This window comes from Pygoscelis adeliae, unplaced genomic scaffold, assembly GCF_000699105.1.
Source record: "Pygoscelis adeliae isolate BGI_AS28 unplaced genomic scaffold, ASM69910v1 Scaffold60, whole genome shotgun sequence".
Taxonomy (NCBI): domain Eukaryota; kingdom Metazoa; phylum Chordata; class Aves; order Sphenisciformes; family Spheniscidae; genus Pygoscelis; species Pygoscelis adeliae.
The window spans coordinates 1,495,110-1,513,573 of NW_008823954.1; the positions used below are offsets into that span (position 1 = coordinate 1,495,110).

Consider the following 18,464-nt stretch of genomic DNA (forward strand, 5'->3'; position numbering starts at 1 on the left):
CGCTGCAAGGCAGCAGTGCCACCTCGGGGCACTTCCCAGAATTGGGAAGTCTGCTAAAATATGGGTCAGCGTTCACATTTTTGCGCTCCTACTGTGCCATCGGGTTTATGCTAGCAGGAGAGCTTTCCAAAACTTGGAACTACCTGCTGTGCTTTCTCAGCTTATTTGTCACGCTGCTTTAGAAACTCTATTCAAGTCAAAACACCTCTCCCAGCACCCTGACTGCCATTTGGTATCAGCCGGTGAGGACTTGTGCCATCTTGGTTTCCCCAAGGGTATGAGTCTGCCTTTTGGTGAAGTGCACAGCTCCGTACAGCTGTGCTTGTTCCTTCATCTGGATTAGCTCTGAGAAACAGGGCCGCTGCGGCTGTTTCGGTTATTTAATACTTTGCACTTAAACCACTCATGATACGTTCCCTGGATTGCTGCTCGGATAGGCAGCAGCTGCCATCATGAATAAAATCTCTGTTACTAGCAGCAAGGGCAAATATTTTGTTTGAAGTTTAGAAGTTAAGTGGCTGTGAGCACTGGCTTACACTCTGTCTAGGGCTGCCATTGAGGTCAAGGTTTTCCTTTTATACGTGTTCCCAGGTATTTTATGTAGGGCTAGTACTGGTACTTGACAGCAAACCAGCACCACATCTGAATAACACAGCCCAAAATAACCACAATCATGAATCTTCAACAAAGCCCCCTTCTGTTACAAGCCCTCTTCTGTATTACACTGATACAGACCGTTACACAAACAGCAACTGTGTGGTTTATCATCTGGATGCCATCGATAAGCATTCAAGAAGGCCAAACCAAGCAGAATTCATTTCTTCCCCAGAGCCAGGTATTTCCCCTGCTCCTTAACAGCCCACCGGCAGAGGCATGACGTGCAGTGCTACATAATCCTCGCCAATATCCCCTCTGCAGCTCCGGAGGAACCCAGGCATGAAGTCTACTTCTTAAAGCTGCTTTTCTCCTTTTGAAAGTAGTAGCATCAAGACAATCAGGAGAAGCTTAGAGCCTTTTGCTACGTTTAAGCTCTGTTGGACCTCTTCTTCAACAGCAGACATTAGACGTTTCATTCTCACACACTTAGGAGAGCAAGGGCTGCACAACACCTGTGCTGACAGAACACCTACTGTCCAGCCTTCATTCACCTCATCCAAGCTGCATCAAGCCTCAGGAGTGTGGTCTTGGTAAGATACCACGGTGCTTACAGAAGGAAAATTTTCCCAAACATAAATAAGAATATTGCCTGTGACCAGTGCTAGCAAAGGGCAGTAGCCACCGCTACTTCCAGTAGCGGCACCTGGCACAAACTGCTGGGACAGTTTCTCATCTTGCACTTTCCAGCTGGGACCAGGGTGAAGAAGATGGCTTCTGGTCAGCTGCATTCACTGGGCAGCTGTGCGGACACATACATTCAAACAGGAAAACTTGCTGGATTTCTTTTTATTGTGATAGAAAAAAACCCCACAAATAAATCAAAACATCACTTTCTGCCTAAAGACATTATTAACATTTTTAAAGTGGCACGGGGGAACCCCAGCAATACAAGACAGAATAGTAAGTGTGGGCAAAAGGGTTCTGTTCCCTGTCATGAGTTCAGTTTCCCTGCCCCTTTGTCAATCAGCTGGCTGGAGTTCGTCACTTATATACACTTACATACACTTCTCAGTCTAGTTTGTATTCCTATGAGTAGGTATGGCTGGGTGGAATGCTGGGGGCACAGTCCTGCAATTTACACATAACCATCTTTGGAGAAAATGGGTTTCCTAAGAGGCCTACAGGGTACGGGGGTCTCGTTACCCAGTAAGACCAAGCAAACAGGATTCCCTCCTACAGTTCTTTTGCCACGAAACACAGAGTAGGTCCCGAGCCCAGGAGACCCTCCAGGAGCTCGTTGGCTATTGCAAACAGTACATGGCCAAGTGAAATTTTACCCGGTGACCTTAAAGTAGCAGCACTACTTCTGCAAAGGGGCTGCTCAGGAGGGGAAAAGGCAGGCTGCAAAATGTATGGTATGAACATCTTCCTTTTCTGCCTCCTCAGAGGATGTAAAAAGTCCTGAAGTAGGCAGCCAAGCAGAAACCAGGCTCAGGACCTCTGAAGTGGTGGACATACAAGGGATATCCTCATTGTGCAAGAGCGTGGGGCAGAAACCGTGGCATCAGTGCTTCCACCGCAGGCAGCGGTGCCTGAAGCGATAGTTTGCTGAAAGACAAGCAACCACAGCTGTGCTGCTCGCAGGTACCAAACCAGCATTCCTAGATGTTGGGCTGGACTGTATCAGCTCGAGTACACCTGTTCAACTGAAAAAGCTCCAAGGTCTCTAACATGCTACAGCATTTTGTGGCACAGTCACGTGTATTAAGATGAGAGGCTGGTTACACTTCACAGAATAGGTATGGGAAAAGCCTGGAGAGGCTACACATACTGAACAGGAAAACTAAGCTACGGCTTAGCAGAAAACAAACACCAATCCTTCCTCCAGAAGCACCAAAAAGCATTCATAAATGATTTATTATAGAATGCTTTCTGCAAACAGGACATTTTGATGGGGAAAGATTGAAAGCTTTTGTATAAACCAATCTGTACTAACTGCTACAGTTCTCTCCAAGTCCAGTCCATCAAATGAAATGCTTAAGGAGAAGCTGATGGCACAAGCAGATAATGCCAAGGCAAAAAAATCTGGGCTGCAAGGGCCACTGCTGTGCACTGAGAGCAGGTGCACACAGAACTGCAGAATGGACTGACAGTACCCTATTTCCACTTGTGTAGTGCAAAGTGCAGGGCCAAGAGGGTGTTTGGCAGTGACTAAACCGCGGTTTTCCTCCATTCCATCCCCTCAAAAACATGAACCATTATAGTCCACGCTGAGTAACAGCATGAGAAACTTATCAAACTGTATTATTCTGGGAGAAAGAGCCCAGCAGAGGAGAGACATCTCCTTTAGGTATGCAGGAAGTTTCCAGTGCAGGAAGTTTGAGATGCAGGACTGAACTTGCAGCAATACTTTTCACAACAAAGCACTGGACAAAGGGCTATACATTTTCATAGATGCTTTTTCAGCAGCATCTGGGACGTGCAATGCCCATTTATGGAGCGTCAGCAATATTTTGGGGTTTGTCCAATGTCTTTCTTTTGTCCCTTCCTAAATGTAACTGCTACAAAATTGTTCAGGAAAATAGTGTATATACATGCATGAAAAGAAATCAGTGTGCCTATTCTTTCATTCCCCTGATCTTTTTCCACTGCAAATAATTGCAAAGCTATAAGACTCTTAAACTAGAAGATGCAGTATTGATACAATGTAATGTCAATCTAAGGACAGGACTGCTTCTGCATGTATCCCAATAATCTCAGTTGTTCCATTGAAAAGCTTAATTTTACTCTTCCTCGTCTTCTTTACATTTGGGGAGACCTACCACCTATAAGCAGAGCCCTCTTTGATGTGCTTGACTGCTTTGGAAAGGATAGCAATATCAAAGAAAGCTGGAACTCCTACTGTGTCTGCAACTAGATACTGAAGGCAGAATTGGTCCACCTTATATTATCGTGCAGTTGCCATGCTATTCCTGCCTTACTGTACTGTAACTCCGGTTTGGTAAGAAAAAAACCACAGCTCTTATGCAAAGGCAAATAGTTAACAAGGTTCTGTCTATCTGCCGATAAGCTTACATGCGAGAAAAGGAAACATTTCACTTCATTTTACTTTCACCTGAAATTTGTTTCCACATCTTCCACTCATGAGATTCTGTTCCTTCAGCTGGTTCTTTCCCGTAACTCTTGGATCTAGCATTACGAGGCTCTTGGTAACCTTCAGTTCCAGCCTCCCTCCCACACAAAGCTAGTCCCATTGAAAGTTTCAACTTTTGAGTGTGACACTGACACACAGAGCTGTGCCACTGCAAATATTCTAATCAGATGAGTTCCGCTTTTCCCCTGAGCAAACAACATAATGTCAATGAAATATGCAGAAGACTAATCCTGGGACACCTTCACCTCCTAGGCTACCAATACCTCCTTTGTCTTTTTGCTACAGACTTCAGCAAATACCCCCGTAATATAGACAGTGACAGGAGAAAGAGATGCAAGCCTGCAAGGGACGGCTAGGACATCCCCTTATTTACTCCAAATTGTGTAACGGGCCCTTGAATGTTCATGGAATGAATTCCCACTTACCAGCACGGGAGTTACTTAGAAAGTGTCAGCCTACTCGGACAAGACAGCCTTTATAAATTAGTATAATACTATTAGAAATTATGGCAATCTTTTTGGTAGCATTGTCTTACATGCACCCTGATAAATCCTCTCCCTAAGAAATTTTAAAACTTGTCTTGTAACTGCTGTAGAGTTAATTCTGATGGGAAATTATAAAATAGAAATCTGGTAGATTCATGTTTAAAAAGGAAGAGGCCTGGTGAGGCTGGGCACACTGGGTCACTCCTGTTAGCTCTGTCCATTATGTCTGCTGAAGGTATTTCCTCCGGGTGGCTGGATCTGGATGGAGTCCAGGAGGGGCCTTAAAGCTTGTCCAAAAGGTCTGAGAAGGTAAAGAAATAAACATCTCAAATAGCTTACTTGGTGAACAACTTTTCCCATTTACTACTGAAACCAGGACAAGTGCATTCACTTCCTAGAGTGCACTCAAACCAACATTGTAGAAGCAAATTTGAAGAATAGACTTCCACTACAAACTAAAGCAAACTAATTTAACCTATCAAAGAGAATTTACTGTTCAATAACTAAGAATCTTGAACATGATTTTATATAAGCTAGTTCTGAGTCCTAACATGCCCAGACTGCTAATGTGGTAATACTGTGTCTGAAACTGGCTTTTAGTAATTCATTCTACTTAAGCATGTGAACGAAATCCCTGTTATGCAACTGCAGTGCTCCAGTAAGTATCACATCAATATTAAAGACTGCGAGAAGAATAGCCTCTAGCTCTCTTGTAAGACAATGGTTCAACACTCACAGAATAATTTCTGTTGCAATCTGTAGCACCTGGTGTATCTTTCAATATGACTCACTCTGTTATAGACTTTATCTGATTTTGAGAGATCTGAAGTGATAAGAGCCCAGGGTAGAAGACATGTGTCTCCCAAATAACGTGGTATACCATTGTTACAGGAAGTAAGACCTAAATGATGGAGCTCAAATCATCGCACTGGGATCCTCACTAGCTGAAAGTTGGGAAAAAAAAAACTGTTGATGGTCGGCGGTGGGGGCGGGCGGGGAAGAAGTGTAGCTGAACTACCAGGCAGGAATTCTTCATCTTCTCTTTTTCATGTCCTCTTTTTCCATCTAGTCCTAGCTTTAAAGCTGCAGCGTTAATTTTAAAATGACATCTCCCCTGCCTCTTCACAAGCAAAGCTGACACTTCCACTGCAATTACGGTGCTTAGAGTAAGAGAAGTGACCTTTAACAGATACTGGTTTCCTAAAACAAAAAAAAACTTGCACCATTTTCTGAAACTTTCTATGCTTGTCTGGTCACATATACGAGACCATCACAAAATAACTAGTTTAAGTCAAAGGCAGAACAACCTTCCCGTATCATCTTAGTAATGCCAGTGCCAGTCAGCACTTGTCATGCAGTGTTGTAAATGTTGAAGTAAAGCAAATAGCATCCTCTCCTTAATCTTATGCTGGTTCTCAGAGAAAGCCAGCAGAAACTGGTACTGCTGGCTCTGTCAAATGTTTAAGCATTAGCATGAAGCAATACATTACAGAGAGGAGCAGCATGCGTACTCACGTGGCAAGAACTTCAGCTGGAAGGTCAGTGATGTAGGAAGGGATTTTTCTTCCTGTCAGGAACTGTGCCACTTCATTACTGAAGGTGTTGCAGTTATGTTCAAAGAGGTTATAAGACTCTCCTCTGTGCCACAGGAAAGGAATTGAAACACAAAAAGACAGACTCAACAATAAATCTAACAAGCAGAAAAACTTAGACCCCTAATGAGGAACATCTCCTTACGTTAGCATTTTTCCCCCCCCACAAAGAATTCTAAGGCAAATAGGTAAAATACAGACATCAATTCACCTTCAAATTCGACTGAATCAGGGTGGAAAAATGACATCTCTCTGCATCACTGACTTTATACAATGTTTTTTTGGAGGATAAGCAAAGTCAGGTTTCTTCAATTAAAAACCCAGAAGGAATAACAAGAAATCACAGGAATTATTGACATTGAAATATAGCCAGAACACTAAATGCTAATTTCCTATTCTTGTGAGAAGTAGACTAGACTCTTTAACAGTCAAGACCTTGCTTTTACTCCTCTGAAAGTTGGCAGTTTTACTACAACACTTCACCTATGACTCATGGGGCAAAGCACTATTTACTGAAATACTTCATATAGCACCTTCATTTTCCCTGGTGATTCTCTCAAAGGCATTTCAGGCATTACTCCATTTTATGAAAAACAGCGTGAAAGACTTCCTGGCAGAATGCTTTCCCAGACTAGCTCAACTGGCACACCAGAGGGTTGCCTGGCTGGTAGCTCCTTGTGTATTGGTGCATCAGTTCCAGTCTCATATTTGGAAATTACCAAATAATACACTAAGCAGACAAAGCTTTGTCAGCAGGATTGGTTTCATAATACCTTCCTCCATTCTGCACCCCTTCCCCTAAAGGCTTTTTTTGTTATACAGATTTTATCGTACAAGCTGCTACTTACCGGAACATAGATTCCCCCAAAGAGGAAAGATATTCCAGAAAAATTTCTTCTGTGACTTCAGTGTTCCCCAGGTCAACAACTGAGTCAGGGGGGCCAAGAAGTGTCCCTCCCTGTAAAAATTAACAGCCAGAAGACAATGTTAAACGGACAGACTGAATTCTTTTGGAGGACTCTACTGAATAGAGCTATCGTGGCTTGTCTAGGCACAAAAGGAGGAACTTTTAGTATGTTTGTCAAGCAAAAAGCCCTACTGGCCTCCCCTGTTCTGCACTCAGAGAATGAGAAATAACATGCAACTTACATTTCAGTTTGCATACTTGGGTCTTTGTGCTGAAAGCTCTAAGCTATGGCAAAATTCTGCTTTAGAAGAATGGCCCATCAGTTTTGCCTTTCCAAGAACAGAAAGGTCTGACAAAGCATCATGATTTTTTTTTTTTTTTTTTTTTTTAAAATCTTAAAAAGGATGCCTTGAGTTGCCAAGTCTGTATGTAAAACCTATCGATACAGAATTAGAGAAGTTGTCACTCTGGCAATGCAGCTGCAGAAGGTGTCTTGGATAGATAGACTCTACCAGCAGAAGCAACCCCCAACCTCTATTTAGTTGGGCTTGAACCCACTGCCCATGCTCCCTTTTCCTCAGATGCCCTGGGTAACCATGGCAAGCAGCCACATCTGGCTGAATTCAGAAGCCTCTTGCTGCTTTTCTAAAAGACAGTGAGACAAGCAATTCTGATCAGGTAACCCTATCACAAAATCATCTTATCAGAAAAATAAGTTTAACTTACAGGTGCACAGCTGGATATTCCTCCACTGCCATAGAAGAACTCATCCTTATGGACTATTATGGAGGTGTGCCTGCCACAGAGAACAAAAAACAGGTAAAAAAGGAAATATTTAACCTAGCACATAAATCACTGGTAAATTTATATGCTCAAGGACATCATGAAGTGAGTAACTGAAAGAATTTAGAAACAGGATCTGCTGGGACATGAATGGATATGGAAGGAATGATTATCAAGCCTACTGTAACTCTGTAAGCAGCTGGAAAGAACAGGCTTAGCTAGGTGCCCAAGCATGAAGGAACATAGGAAGAGAGGGACTTCCACACCAGCATGAGATCTCCAGCAGCCTTTTTCAGCTAAAGGGTTGAGGGTGAAGTCACAGATATACAGAGCTAGCCCTGCTACCACATTGACAGAAGTGCATGTCTGATAGACACTGACTGAGAAGAAGGTCAGGCAGTCACTGGAGATGGCTCAATAGAGAGGAAAATGGATGGACAAGGGTTTGGAGGTTTTTTGCCTTTTTTTTTTTTAAAAACTCTTGATATGAATTATAGCAAATTGGGGTGTGTTTCATAACCGAATGTAGCCGCTGCTCTTATGTGCCAGAAGGCCTGATTCTGTAATACTTTCTTCCCACCTACTGTCTTACTCTCATGTTTAGCCATGCCTGCAATCATAAGACAAAGTGCTTGGGACAAGGACAACATCCTACCCTTGAAAAAGCGTACAAGTGCACTAAAATGCAACAACTACTACCAACACTTTTTTCATGGGGTCCACTGAGCTTTGAATGGAGAAGTTTAACCAGCACCTGACTGTACATCATCTTACTGTCAATCTGTATTCAGGAACAAAAAGTGCCTTGGTCTCTCTTCAGCACCAAAATGTTCTTAAGATCTGAAGCATATATAATCTCATATTGAAAATACTTCCTACACCACACAGTGTTTAAGACACATTATGCAATTTAAATCTAGTCACTTACCAGATGCCATCCAGCTGTTTCCCTGTATGCAGAGAAAAGAAGAGTTATTAGCAACATATTTTCCAGATTTCAGCCTACTTTCTGTCAATCACTTAGGAACCGTGCTTGGTATTACTGTCATGGTGAAATAATAAGGATTTCATCCCAGAGTTGCTTCGAAAGAAACAGAATGCCTTTCTTTCAAACAAACTACTCAGTCCACACTACTGCTGTACTTTTTTCCTCCTGCATGCAGAGGTGGCAATGCCATCCTATCCTGCCAGTGCTTACCCTCCTTAGGCTTTTGTCTACAGACCAAGAAAAGAAGACTTTTCCTAAAATTAGAGTCTTCAGTCAGGACCAGAAGAGTTGAATTTTACACTGATTTCATAATTGCAGGCAGTTAGCCAGCACAGAGTATTCAGTTTTCTTTTTCAGTAACTGATGAGAGCTCTGACTTGGAACATATGATCTGTGGTGATAGTCTCTATGATCTATTCCATGGTTTCCTCCTTTCCCTCCCTCCCCCATCCTTAAAAATTAACAATTTAAGTGGGAGTTGGGGCAGGGGGGAAAAAGTGCAGGGTTGAAATTTATACAAGTTATAAAATTGTGTGTTTTGTAGAACACAGCAGCAAATACTGGCTTCAGGCACCACTAAACTGGTAATATCGTTGTGTCTTAGAGAAAGAGTCCCATCTGAAATGCTTTTCCAGTTCCCTAGAAGTGGGAAACCTAAACCTCTCTGTGTTCATCTCAGGATCAAACCTCTCTTCAAAGGGTCACCAGCTGTTACTGCTATAGGCTCAGTTATTTTATCTATCATAACCTAAAGGCTTGGTCCCTGGTATCGTACCCTTTGTAAACTTGCAGCCAGCAACAGCATGCTATGACAGATGTGCTGTAACTTTATTTTGCCAAACAGGGTGCACAACACCCAGAAAAGTGGATTTAGAGCAGAAAAACTGTATGCATACCAACATTTGGTATTCTCCTGAACCCAAACAGTAGACTGAGTGCTCCTCTGTCATAGCTTCTGCTTGCTTGCAGCAGGCTCCTGATCCTTTTAGTCAGCCCCCATGTATAAGCGCTCTCCCCTAGCAGACCACTTCCCACACCACTCTCCTTTATATCCAAGCAGCACCTCTTCCAAGATGTTTTGTTGTTACTGTTCAGCTTTTAGATACCAGAATGTGATGTGATGATCTGCTAAAGTCATCTGCAGGTTTTCCAGAGCTAGATAACAAACACTGTATACATAATTAAAAAAAAGCCACCTGAACATGAGAAGCATTGTTCTACTGAGAATTTGTTCAGAAAGCACTGATGGGTTAACTTTTGGCCAGCAGGCTTTGCTCTGGTTTGGACACCATCTGTTTGCATCACACCAGCCTCAGGCCTCCCAAAGCTAGCCACAGACCTTCTTGCTTCCTGAATTCTGGGCCATTATGTCTAGATATTATCCTCCTCCTTTAAATGTCGCCTCAGAGCTGTTGTCTTTTTTTAAATGTTTTATTCAAATGCTTGTGACATTCAGGCTTTTCTTAGCTATCTTGAGGGCCACGACCTTAACTGACCTTAACTCAGGATTTGGCTGCATCCCTCATCACGCTGTCAGCCTTGCCTCTCCATAGCAACTATTCCACCAGCCACCCTGCTTGTATTCCCACAGCTTATGATGCTGAAAGTGCACTGTGACTGCTTTTCAAAGGCTGGAATCAGATGCTCAGAATAACAATAAATTATTCCATGCATTAAAAAAAAAAGTTTGGTAAAAATGAAGCTTGGCTCAATTGCATTCCCCTGCTCTTCCCCGATGATTCCCAAAGAGGAGGCAGAATGTTACACACTGGGCCCCAGTTAGCGTATCAGGGGCCTAAAGCTAAATGGTAGTTTGACAGAGCAATATTTCATCCCTCAGCCTCCAGGATGCTGGCTTCTCTGCTGAAACTTTAGGGGTCACTCTTCTTCTGTTGGTGTCTAGCTTCTTCTAAGATACTTGGTGCGGTAGCAGTGATGGGGTACACTGTCCCAGTTCCACTTGTCCTGTGGAAAGACATTCTCCGATTATCCTTACTTAGATCACTGCCACGGCATCAATGGCCTACAGGGAGGCAGAGGCGTTACCTTTCCCTTTCTACAGGCAGAGGGTCTTGGGGTATTTATCCCCTCCTACTCCTCTGTCAGGGCTGCTTTGGTCTGTGAGTACCAGGAGTGAATATGCTACTTCAAAGCAGCAGTAGTTTGAGTTCTTTCTCTTGGGCAAAACCGACTTTCTGTCATCATCAGGACTGGGTAAAACAGAGGAACAAAACTGATGAGGATAATCCTTCAAGAGTTCTGAGAAAAGGATGTTTATGTGTCCAAGTAAGGAATAAACAATCACTACCATATTTTTTCCTCTCAAGTCTGAAGCAAAATAAGCACAGAGATAGATACCTGCTTCAGATGAGGGTCATATAAGAGTGGAGGCAGGGAAAAAGGCTGTTGTGACAATAGAGACATCAGTCAAAGCGAGCACACACAGTTTTGAAGTAGGTGGACCGATCTGTCACTACCATGGATCACAGCCAGGCAGCAAGCATATTCACTGTCAACCCGTCACACAGAAACGTAGGCATGGAGTAGGATGAAGGCCAAAAGATAGCAGCAATGATGCGAGAAGCAGAGCAGTGTGTTGCAACATCTCAGGAGCATTTGCTGCCCCTTTAGCGTGTCTCACGCTGCTGTGCTCCTTGATCCTCTAGCCCCTGTTCCACACCTTCCCCATCAGAGCTTTCGCCTTGCACTCTAGAGCTGCCAGAAACCAGTGACACTGCAGGCTCATCAACAAAATGTGAGGTAGGGCATAGTGCACTGCCCTGACTTTAGCAGCTGGCCTGCGATAGGCTCTACTGCTTGGCTTTGCATAGTTAGTGTTCTGCATATCTGTTAATAAATTATTACACATTTGTTCACAATAAATCACTGTTTTGCACTAGAAACTTGAACTTTATCCTTCAGGGCAGAGAAACAAACCGTTTCAAAGGCAGCACATACTAGAATTATATCTGCCCTTTTGCATGCTAAATGGAAAAAGAACATCTTAATATTTACTTTCACACACATTGCCAGCAAACAACAATGAAAGGCTTTCCACAAAGTTGCAGATGAAAGAGTTATAGCAGATGCTGACAATGTCACAGGTGCTGCCAGGAACCTGCTCACGCAATTACAACACCTACTTGAAAAGATCATTGCAGCAAAGGCTACCACACATTGGGCTGCTCTAGCAAGACTGCAGCCAGCAGCTCAAGGGAGGTGACCCTTCCCCCCTGTTCGACACCTGTGAGACCACATCTAGAGTGCTGTGTCCGCTTTTGGATCCCCCCAGTACAAAAGACACTGAACATACTGGGCTGGAGAACTTGCTGTATTGAAGAGCGGCTGAGAGAACTGGTCTGTTCAGCCTCAAGAAGAGAAGGCCGAGAGTCCTTATTGCTGTCTACAACTACCTAATGGGTATGGAGGAAAGGGAGCCTTATTCTACTCAGAGGTGCACAGTGAAAGGCAACAGGTGCTAGTCGGAAAATGGGAAATTCCTGACTCAGTAAGAGGAGAAAAAAAAAATTACCATGAAGGTGGTCAAACACTGGGGCAGGAGTCCAGAAAGCATGTGGGATTTCCATCCTTGGAGATACTCAGAACTCAGCTGCCCACGGCCCTGAAGAATCTGCTCTTGCCGGATCTACCTTGAGCAGGACCTCCAGAGGTCCCTTTCCACCAGTGCAATTCTCCGATTGTATGAACAAAACCCAAACAGAATTCAGGAAAGGGACTTTGCATTAGACTGCAGTCCAGCCCTGGGGGGGCTCTTCACGAAATCCGTAGCCAACAACAGGCAGCAACTGCCAGGGCAATAACAGAACAGCTCTTGGCAAGTGAAGCTGCCTATCTTCACAAGGCAGGTCTGTCTGAGGCTGCTCAGCTAGGTCAGTTTGTGCCAAGCACTGGTTTGATGATCTTAATGGAGCTGCTGACCTGCTATTTTCGCTTGGCTCCTGTAAGACATTAACCAGGCAGGCATTGCGGAAAACACATGCCAGATCTGCAGCACTGATGACTAAGGCATCCATGGTAGCTCTCCAGCCTGCTGCAGACAAAATAAAATCCCTTTCTGCCACTGGTGGACTCTGCTTGGTCGGAGGCAGTGCAAGCTTCTCCAATGACACCACTGTTGGGGAATCCTATGCCTAAGAAACCTGCCATTATTGGCCACATATGCATCACCCAGAGACATCCAAGACTAAGAACTTTTGGTATGCTGCTGCAGTTTCTTATGCTGCACAGCTGGCTGTTGTCATCTCAACTCCAAACTGACTGACAGAGGAATAAGTCAATGGCCACCAGCTTCTGAGGAACTTGGGCAGCTCCCTTTCCTGCTGCTTAGCAAGAATCTCAATGTTGTTTGTCTGTTGCATCATGTAAGAGGTTCTGTACAGACCTTCATGGCCACGATCATATTCCTCCTGAAGTTTTGCCTCTGTTGGTGATCCTCCTATATGACTCTTCTTGCCCTTCTCTCAAACTCAGACATTGCACAGAACAGGTGACAGCTCACAACCACTGCCACACCTGACAAGCTCACATAAAGCAATCAGGGCAGCCTGCACTAAGGAGTTATGTCTTGCCTTCTGCTGGACATTGTCCACTATATACAAAATACATTGCTCACAGCCTCTGAAGGCTTGATACACACACCAGCCTCAAGCAATGACCGGCACAGCTCTGTTTCCACAGCCAGCTGCCCAAGTGAGAGCATGAATACAGTATTGCTGTAGCAGTGCTAAGGCACAAATTGTATCCAGGCCTCGCAGTGACACTTTCCAATAAAGCTGCCTCTGGCAGCACTGTCCACCTTAAAAAACAGAAGGTCAAGCTTGCCAGGGAGCCTCCCCAAATAATCCTACAGTGCAATAGAGCTTACATCCCATAGTCAATTGAGTGGTCTAGAAGAAGGGATTGCAAATACCATCTGGGATACTGGCAGACATCATCGCGTTTCATGCTCTTCCGCTCCTTGCCACAACACTCCGAACTCCCGTGGCATGCCGCAATGTGGGCAGAACTGTATGCTGGTACTGCCACCAAAACCAACACATTTACTCATAAGCTGAGGCTGTCTATAACTATATAGAAAAGTCTGATTCCCCAGTAAAGTCCATGTGAGCTGCAAAAGCCTTTAAATTGCAGGCATTACCCTTCACTCAATACCTACAGCAAAGTTAACCCAAATGACGCACACGCATATAATGCAGAACAGGACTGTCCTGATGGGATGATACTCTTTTGGGCATCTACTGTTCATCCAGGTAAAACAGAGAAACAGCAAGATGCCTAAAGAGTTTAAATATTTCAAGGGACAGAGGGCTGTTGAGCAGGAAAGGGTGTTGCAAATTTAGACGTACATACTTAATCATACAACAATTAGTACACATGGTCAAGTTACCAGGTATCAGCTGTCCCACAGTAATTGCCTGTGTGCAAGCTCCGCCTGAAGTAAATGTGAAGCAATTCAGCTTAATTTGATCTGCTTCCATTACAAGCTAAAGCAAGTCAAGCTACCTTGTGTTTGTCACAGACCATGAACATGGACATGAAAGTTACTGTGTTGTATCTGCAAGAGTTTAAGGTGATAGCTTGTCAGTCTTTGGAAACGTGATCACATACCTGATCTTTAAGTCTGGGTTGGTTTTTTTTGTTACTTGCCGAGGTGCTTATATTTTCAGGATCTTTCCTGAAAATACTCACTAGAGCTCAGGAGGGGATGCCAATTCAGCATAGATCTGTGTGCTTAATCATCTCAAAGATTCAAATTGTTTAAATGAGGCAAAGTATCATCTGGCAAGTAAACAAGTTTTTTTTATTTGCTGTTATTTTTCTTTATAACAATCATAGCTCAAATACTTTCATGGTGCTTACATGAGCCAGAAACCTATGAGAAAAATACAACATTCAAACGCATTAAACAATTCCAGGACCCTCAGCTTAGTCACAGGAACGTGGAGAATGAAGTAGTTAGATTTGTTTGTTGTACAACTGATTCAGGAGACTGTCATTGTTAGGATATGAGAGTATTTTGAAAGAAATAGCAAGCCCATATAATTTTAGAATACAATCAAACGGGATTACTTCCATGCTTGGATTTATCTGGAAACCCAAGCAGAAGGGAGATTAGAAGCTCACCAGTCTATTTTACTGGCACAGTTAATTTGTTAACCTCAAGGGCCACGCAATGTAGTTTATTCCTGTACATTTTAAATATCAAATCAAAGTGGCGTTTGTATATTAATCCAAATTATTAGACTGAAGGGCAGAAGAGTTCTGAGACATGAAGGAATTATATAAGGAGATGGGCACTCAGTTTACCCCATTCAGAGCTTAGGCCATCCATCCCTCAGTGCAAGAACATCACCTGTTCCTGAGCTGTAAAGTAAAGAAATAATAGGAAGCTTAGTATTTTTAACAACATATCTATGCTCTGCGATGGATATGCAAGCCCCAGAAAACCCTAAAAGACCCCAAAAAAGTAGTGAACTGGTCTTCTGTGGAACTGGAAGCAATATAATTTGGTCAACCAGCGTGGGTATTTCTAGCAGTGCATTGCTTTGCATATTGTTGCAGCTTCCTTAGGCCAATCCATTAAGATTCCTGCCCTTTTTGAATTGAAAATTATTCTAATTAGTCAAGCACTTTCTCCTATGTGCTACCCAGGGTGCTCAACTGAAGCAAAAAAACCTAACAGAGAGGGAGGAGCCTGCTTCAGTTCCCTTCTTCTTGAGGTGCCTAGAGAGACCAAGAAGTAGGCTAGATTGGGGGAGGGTAACGCACTTGATTTTCATGGAATCCCTAGCAAATGCTCTGGAGCAAAGATGATGGAATCTCACACTGGACCAATTCAAAACTCTTCAGAACAGGTGGAGGAGAGGCAGACTAACGTGCTGGGTCTGGAAGAGAGGAACAAAGCAGAAGGTACCTCCTTTTAGCAGTTACCTTTTGCTCCAATTCCTTCTGGGCTGTTAAGTCCCTACAGCTGAATGCACCACTTAAATTTCAACCAATACATACTCCCAGTCAACTCACCGTTAATTTATACTACACTGAGCCAAAGCTGCTGTGGTAAACTAAGCTCCTGCCCGCTCTGTCACATGAGCAATAACCTCAGTTACAGGACAGGAGACCTTTGAGAGCTGCAAGACATTTTTCCTTAAGCCCATGATGCAACAGGATTTTAATCTTCCTTAAAGATTTCTCTGCCTTTAGACATCTACTTCAAAATCAGCACTGCAAGCTGAACTATTCTGTTTCCCTCTCTACCCTCCACAGAATCGGGTGGATTATATTTTCTGTCTTGAAAACAGAAATCTCATTGCATTCAGGTTAACATTTATTATTGTTAGATAATGTAGCTGGACAGACAAATGTAGTCTCACAGACTGAGAATGGGGGAGAGTGGGAGAACAGTACCTGTAGAGAAGATCCATGTAGAGCAACCGCACACAAAAATTAAACACGCCGCTTCTGATATCAAAGGCAATTGAACTACAGTATTTGGTCATGTATACTTTAGAATAGAAATACCGAAAAATTACAGGAAACTCACAGAAAAGTAAGAAGAACAAAAGTAGTCTGGGTAGAAAAAGAGTAAACTTGCCAAGAAAAGTGAAGACGTGCCCGAGGGGCACAACTAAGTCACTCTAAAGCCTGCTGTGAACAGTGCTGTATAGCTCTGCCTTCCAGGTTCATCATTCAACGATAGTGGAGAGGACTGATACTGAAGAAGTTAGGACAACGTTTAGTAGTGAGAGCTGATCCTTGAATACTGTACTGACATAATCCATAATACCTGTGGATCCTATTAGCACAACTGAAGACACCATGTGGTGATGCTCTCGCAGTGGTCAGCCCCACAAGAAGGGATTCATCCCCCTCTGGCAGGGGGATCTGAGCTTCTGTTTTCGAGCATGCTAGGAATTGATTTTAGCACAATCACTGATTGTATTTGTTTCTTCTCTCTAGAACACATGTATTTCAACCTAGGTGATGTTACAGAATTATCACTCAAAGCAAAAGCATTGTTTCAATCAATGGATGATGGCATCTATGGAAGGAATACCATAAATAGAGATGACAAATGTTTAGCACTAAATCATCTAAGAAATCCTTTCCTCTTCAATTTCTATGACTTTCCCTGACGATGTACAGTTTATGAACATCACTAACAAAAAAAGGAAAAATAGCTGTTGACCATCTGAAAGTTGATGTACAGAGAAGTAGCAACAGTTTTTGTTGTTCTTCAAGAAAAAAAAAAAAGGTGTGTACATGAGGCAAGAGGAGTATTCTCTCTATCACTTTGCTCTTGGGGAGGTTTCTAATAACCTGGAGGTATGACAGAGCTGAATGTAAATGCACAGAAGATACTTGAAGGAAAAAAGGAACAAACAATGATTTGTTTTATGGACAGTCCAGTCGCTGGATCCACATAATCCCAAATATTCTGCAGTCTGCGTTGTCACTGTGACCACGCAGGCCTAGTTGGCCTTGTTCCATGAACACGTCTGAACTCAGCTAGTTACCAGGCAGTACTAGTGAGCAACACTTCCCACACCACCGAGAGATGTGTTTGGATTTTTAAGTTTTCCTTTTCCTTACTCAGACTCCTAGAAATTTAGCACCAAACTGTATCGCAAGCACAAAGTTTTTAAGTTGTTGTTTGGATAGCATAAAAAGCACCAAAAATGAAGTCATGCACTAAGTGTTTTTATGTGGAAATTCAGAAAGCTACAAGATTCCAGGATTGACTCTGTGGGTAAGAGAGCTAAAAAGCCTTCGCTTGATCTATGTAAAGATTGGCATGGAGATACATACAGTGACAACCTATTTCTGTACAAGTCTTTGCTTGGACCAACACTTTGAAATAAGATTGGTTAAAATCTGCTCACCTCAACCACAAGTAAATCATGCACACATGTAATCTGTATCTTAAGATTTATAACTCTTAGCACAAGATAAAACATGGCTATTATGAACTAACAGGTGAAAAGTTACTTCCCTGAGGGCTACAACAGAAGTGACTCCGATCACACAAAAAGTTTTGAGGTTATCCAGTGCGGGAAACACACATCTTCCAAAGTTGTTGTTGCTGTCTGGCTAACAGAGCACATCACATACGATCACTGTAATATTTTCTTCTCAACTTTACAAGCCTATCGTTGATGTGTATGAAACCTCATGCTAAGAATTATTTGGACTTTCATTTTAAGCTTGCAGGAAAGCACAGAATCTCCTCATAGGACAGATGAGCGAAGTGAATGCCAACAAACTGTAAAAGATTACACGGAGCCATCTGTTTGGACACTGAGCCTGTTGAGAAGTCTCATCTCACACAGACTGCTGATCCGACACGGGCCAGAGTCTACACGTAACAGGTATAAACCACTCTCTCATTGCGTTCCTAATTCACGCTTCCAAAACTTCAAGCAAAACCTAAGTTTCCTTTGCATCCCCAGTCCAAGGTTCAGTTGGAAACGCACACGTTCTTGATATACAACAAACTTTTACAAACTCTCTGGAAGGAAAAGGTGGCTAGTTGCACATCACAAGCCGTGCAACACCTAGCCCAGTCCAGCCTCACCACAGCATGGAGCCGTTTGAACTCAATAACCTTGTAAACAGCAGAAGGCTTTCTTCCAGATCAGCCTTCCTGCCAAGGCACCATAGCAGTCGGGAACCGAGCTTTCCCTCACCTCAGGGGCTAAGTAATACTTTTAATTAGCCTTTAGTAAACAAAATGAACGAAGCGGCAAAGGACAGATGGGGGAAAAGAGGCTGGATCCTGTTCACCTGGAGCTGCCGTACTGACAAAGCTCGTCCCACTGACCACGGAGACAGGGATGCTGCAGCTAAAACCCGCTTCATTCCCACGCATCGGGCCCCCAAGCCAGGCCTGCACACTCGCAAGTCGTGCTTCAGCCACCGGCCACCGCCGCGGCCCGGTGCC

The 18,464-nt window shown here is 43.3% G+C and overlaps 1 protein-coding gene across 1 annotated transcript; it reads right to left on the bottom strand.

Moving 5' to 3' along the window:
* Positions 1-1,430: 1,430 nt before the first annotated feature.
* Positions 1,431-18,392, bottom strand: DESI1 (desumoylating isopeptidase 1). The gene is made up of 6 exons (XM_009322715.1): positions 18,308-18,392; positions 8,447-8,468; positions 7,462-7,531; positions 6,677-6,786; positions 5,752-5,874; positions 1,431-4,537 (listed from the first exon to the last, which is right to left on the bottom strand). The coding sequence occupies exons 1-6, from the start codon at positions 18,390-18,392 to the stop codon at positions 4,444-4,446; spliced, it is 504 nt and encodes a 167-aa protein (XP_009320990.1). The 3' UTR covers positions 1,431-4,443.
* Between the last annotated feature and the right edge of the window lie 72 nt (positions 18,393-18,464).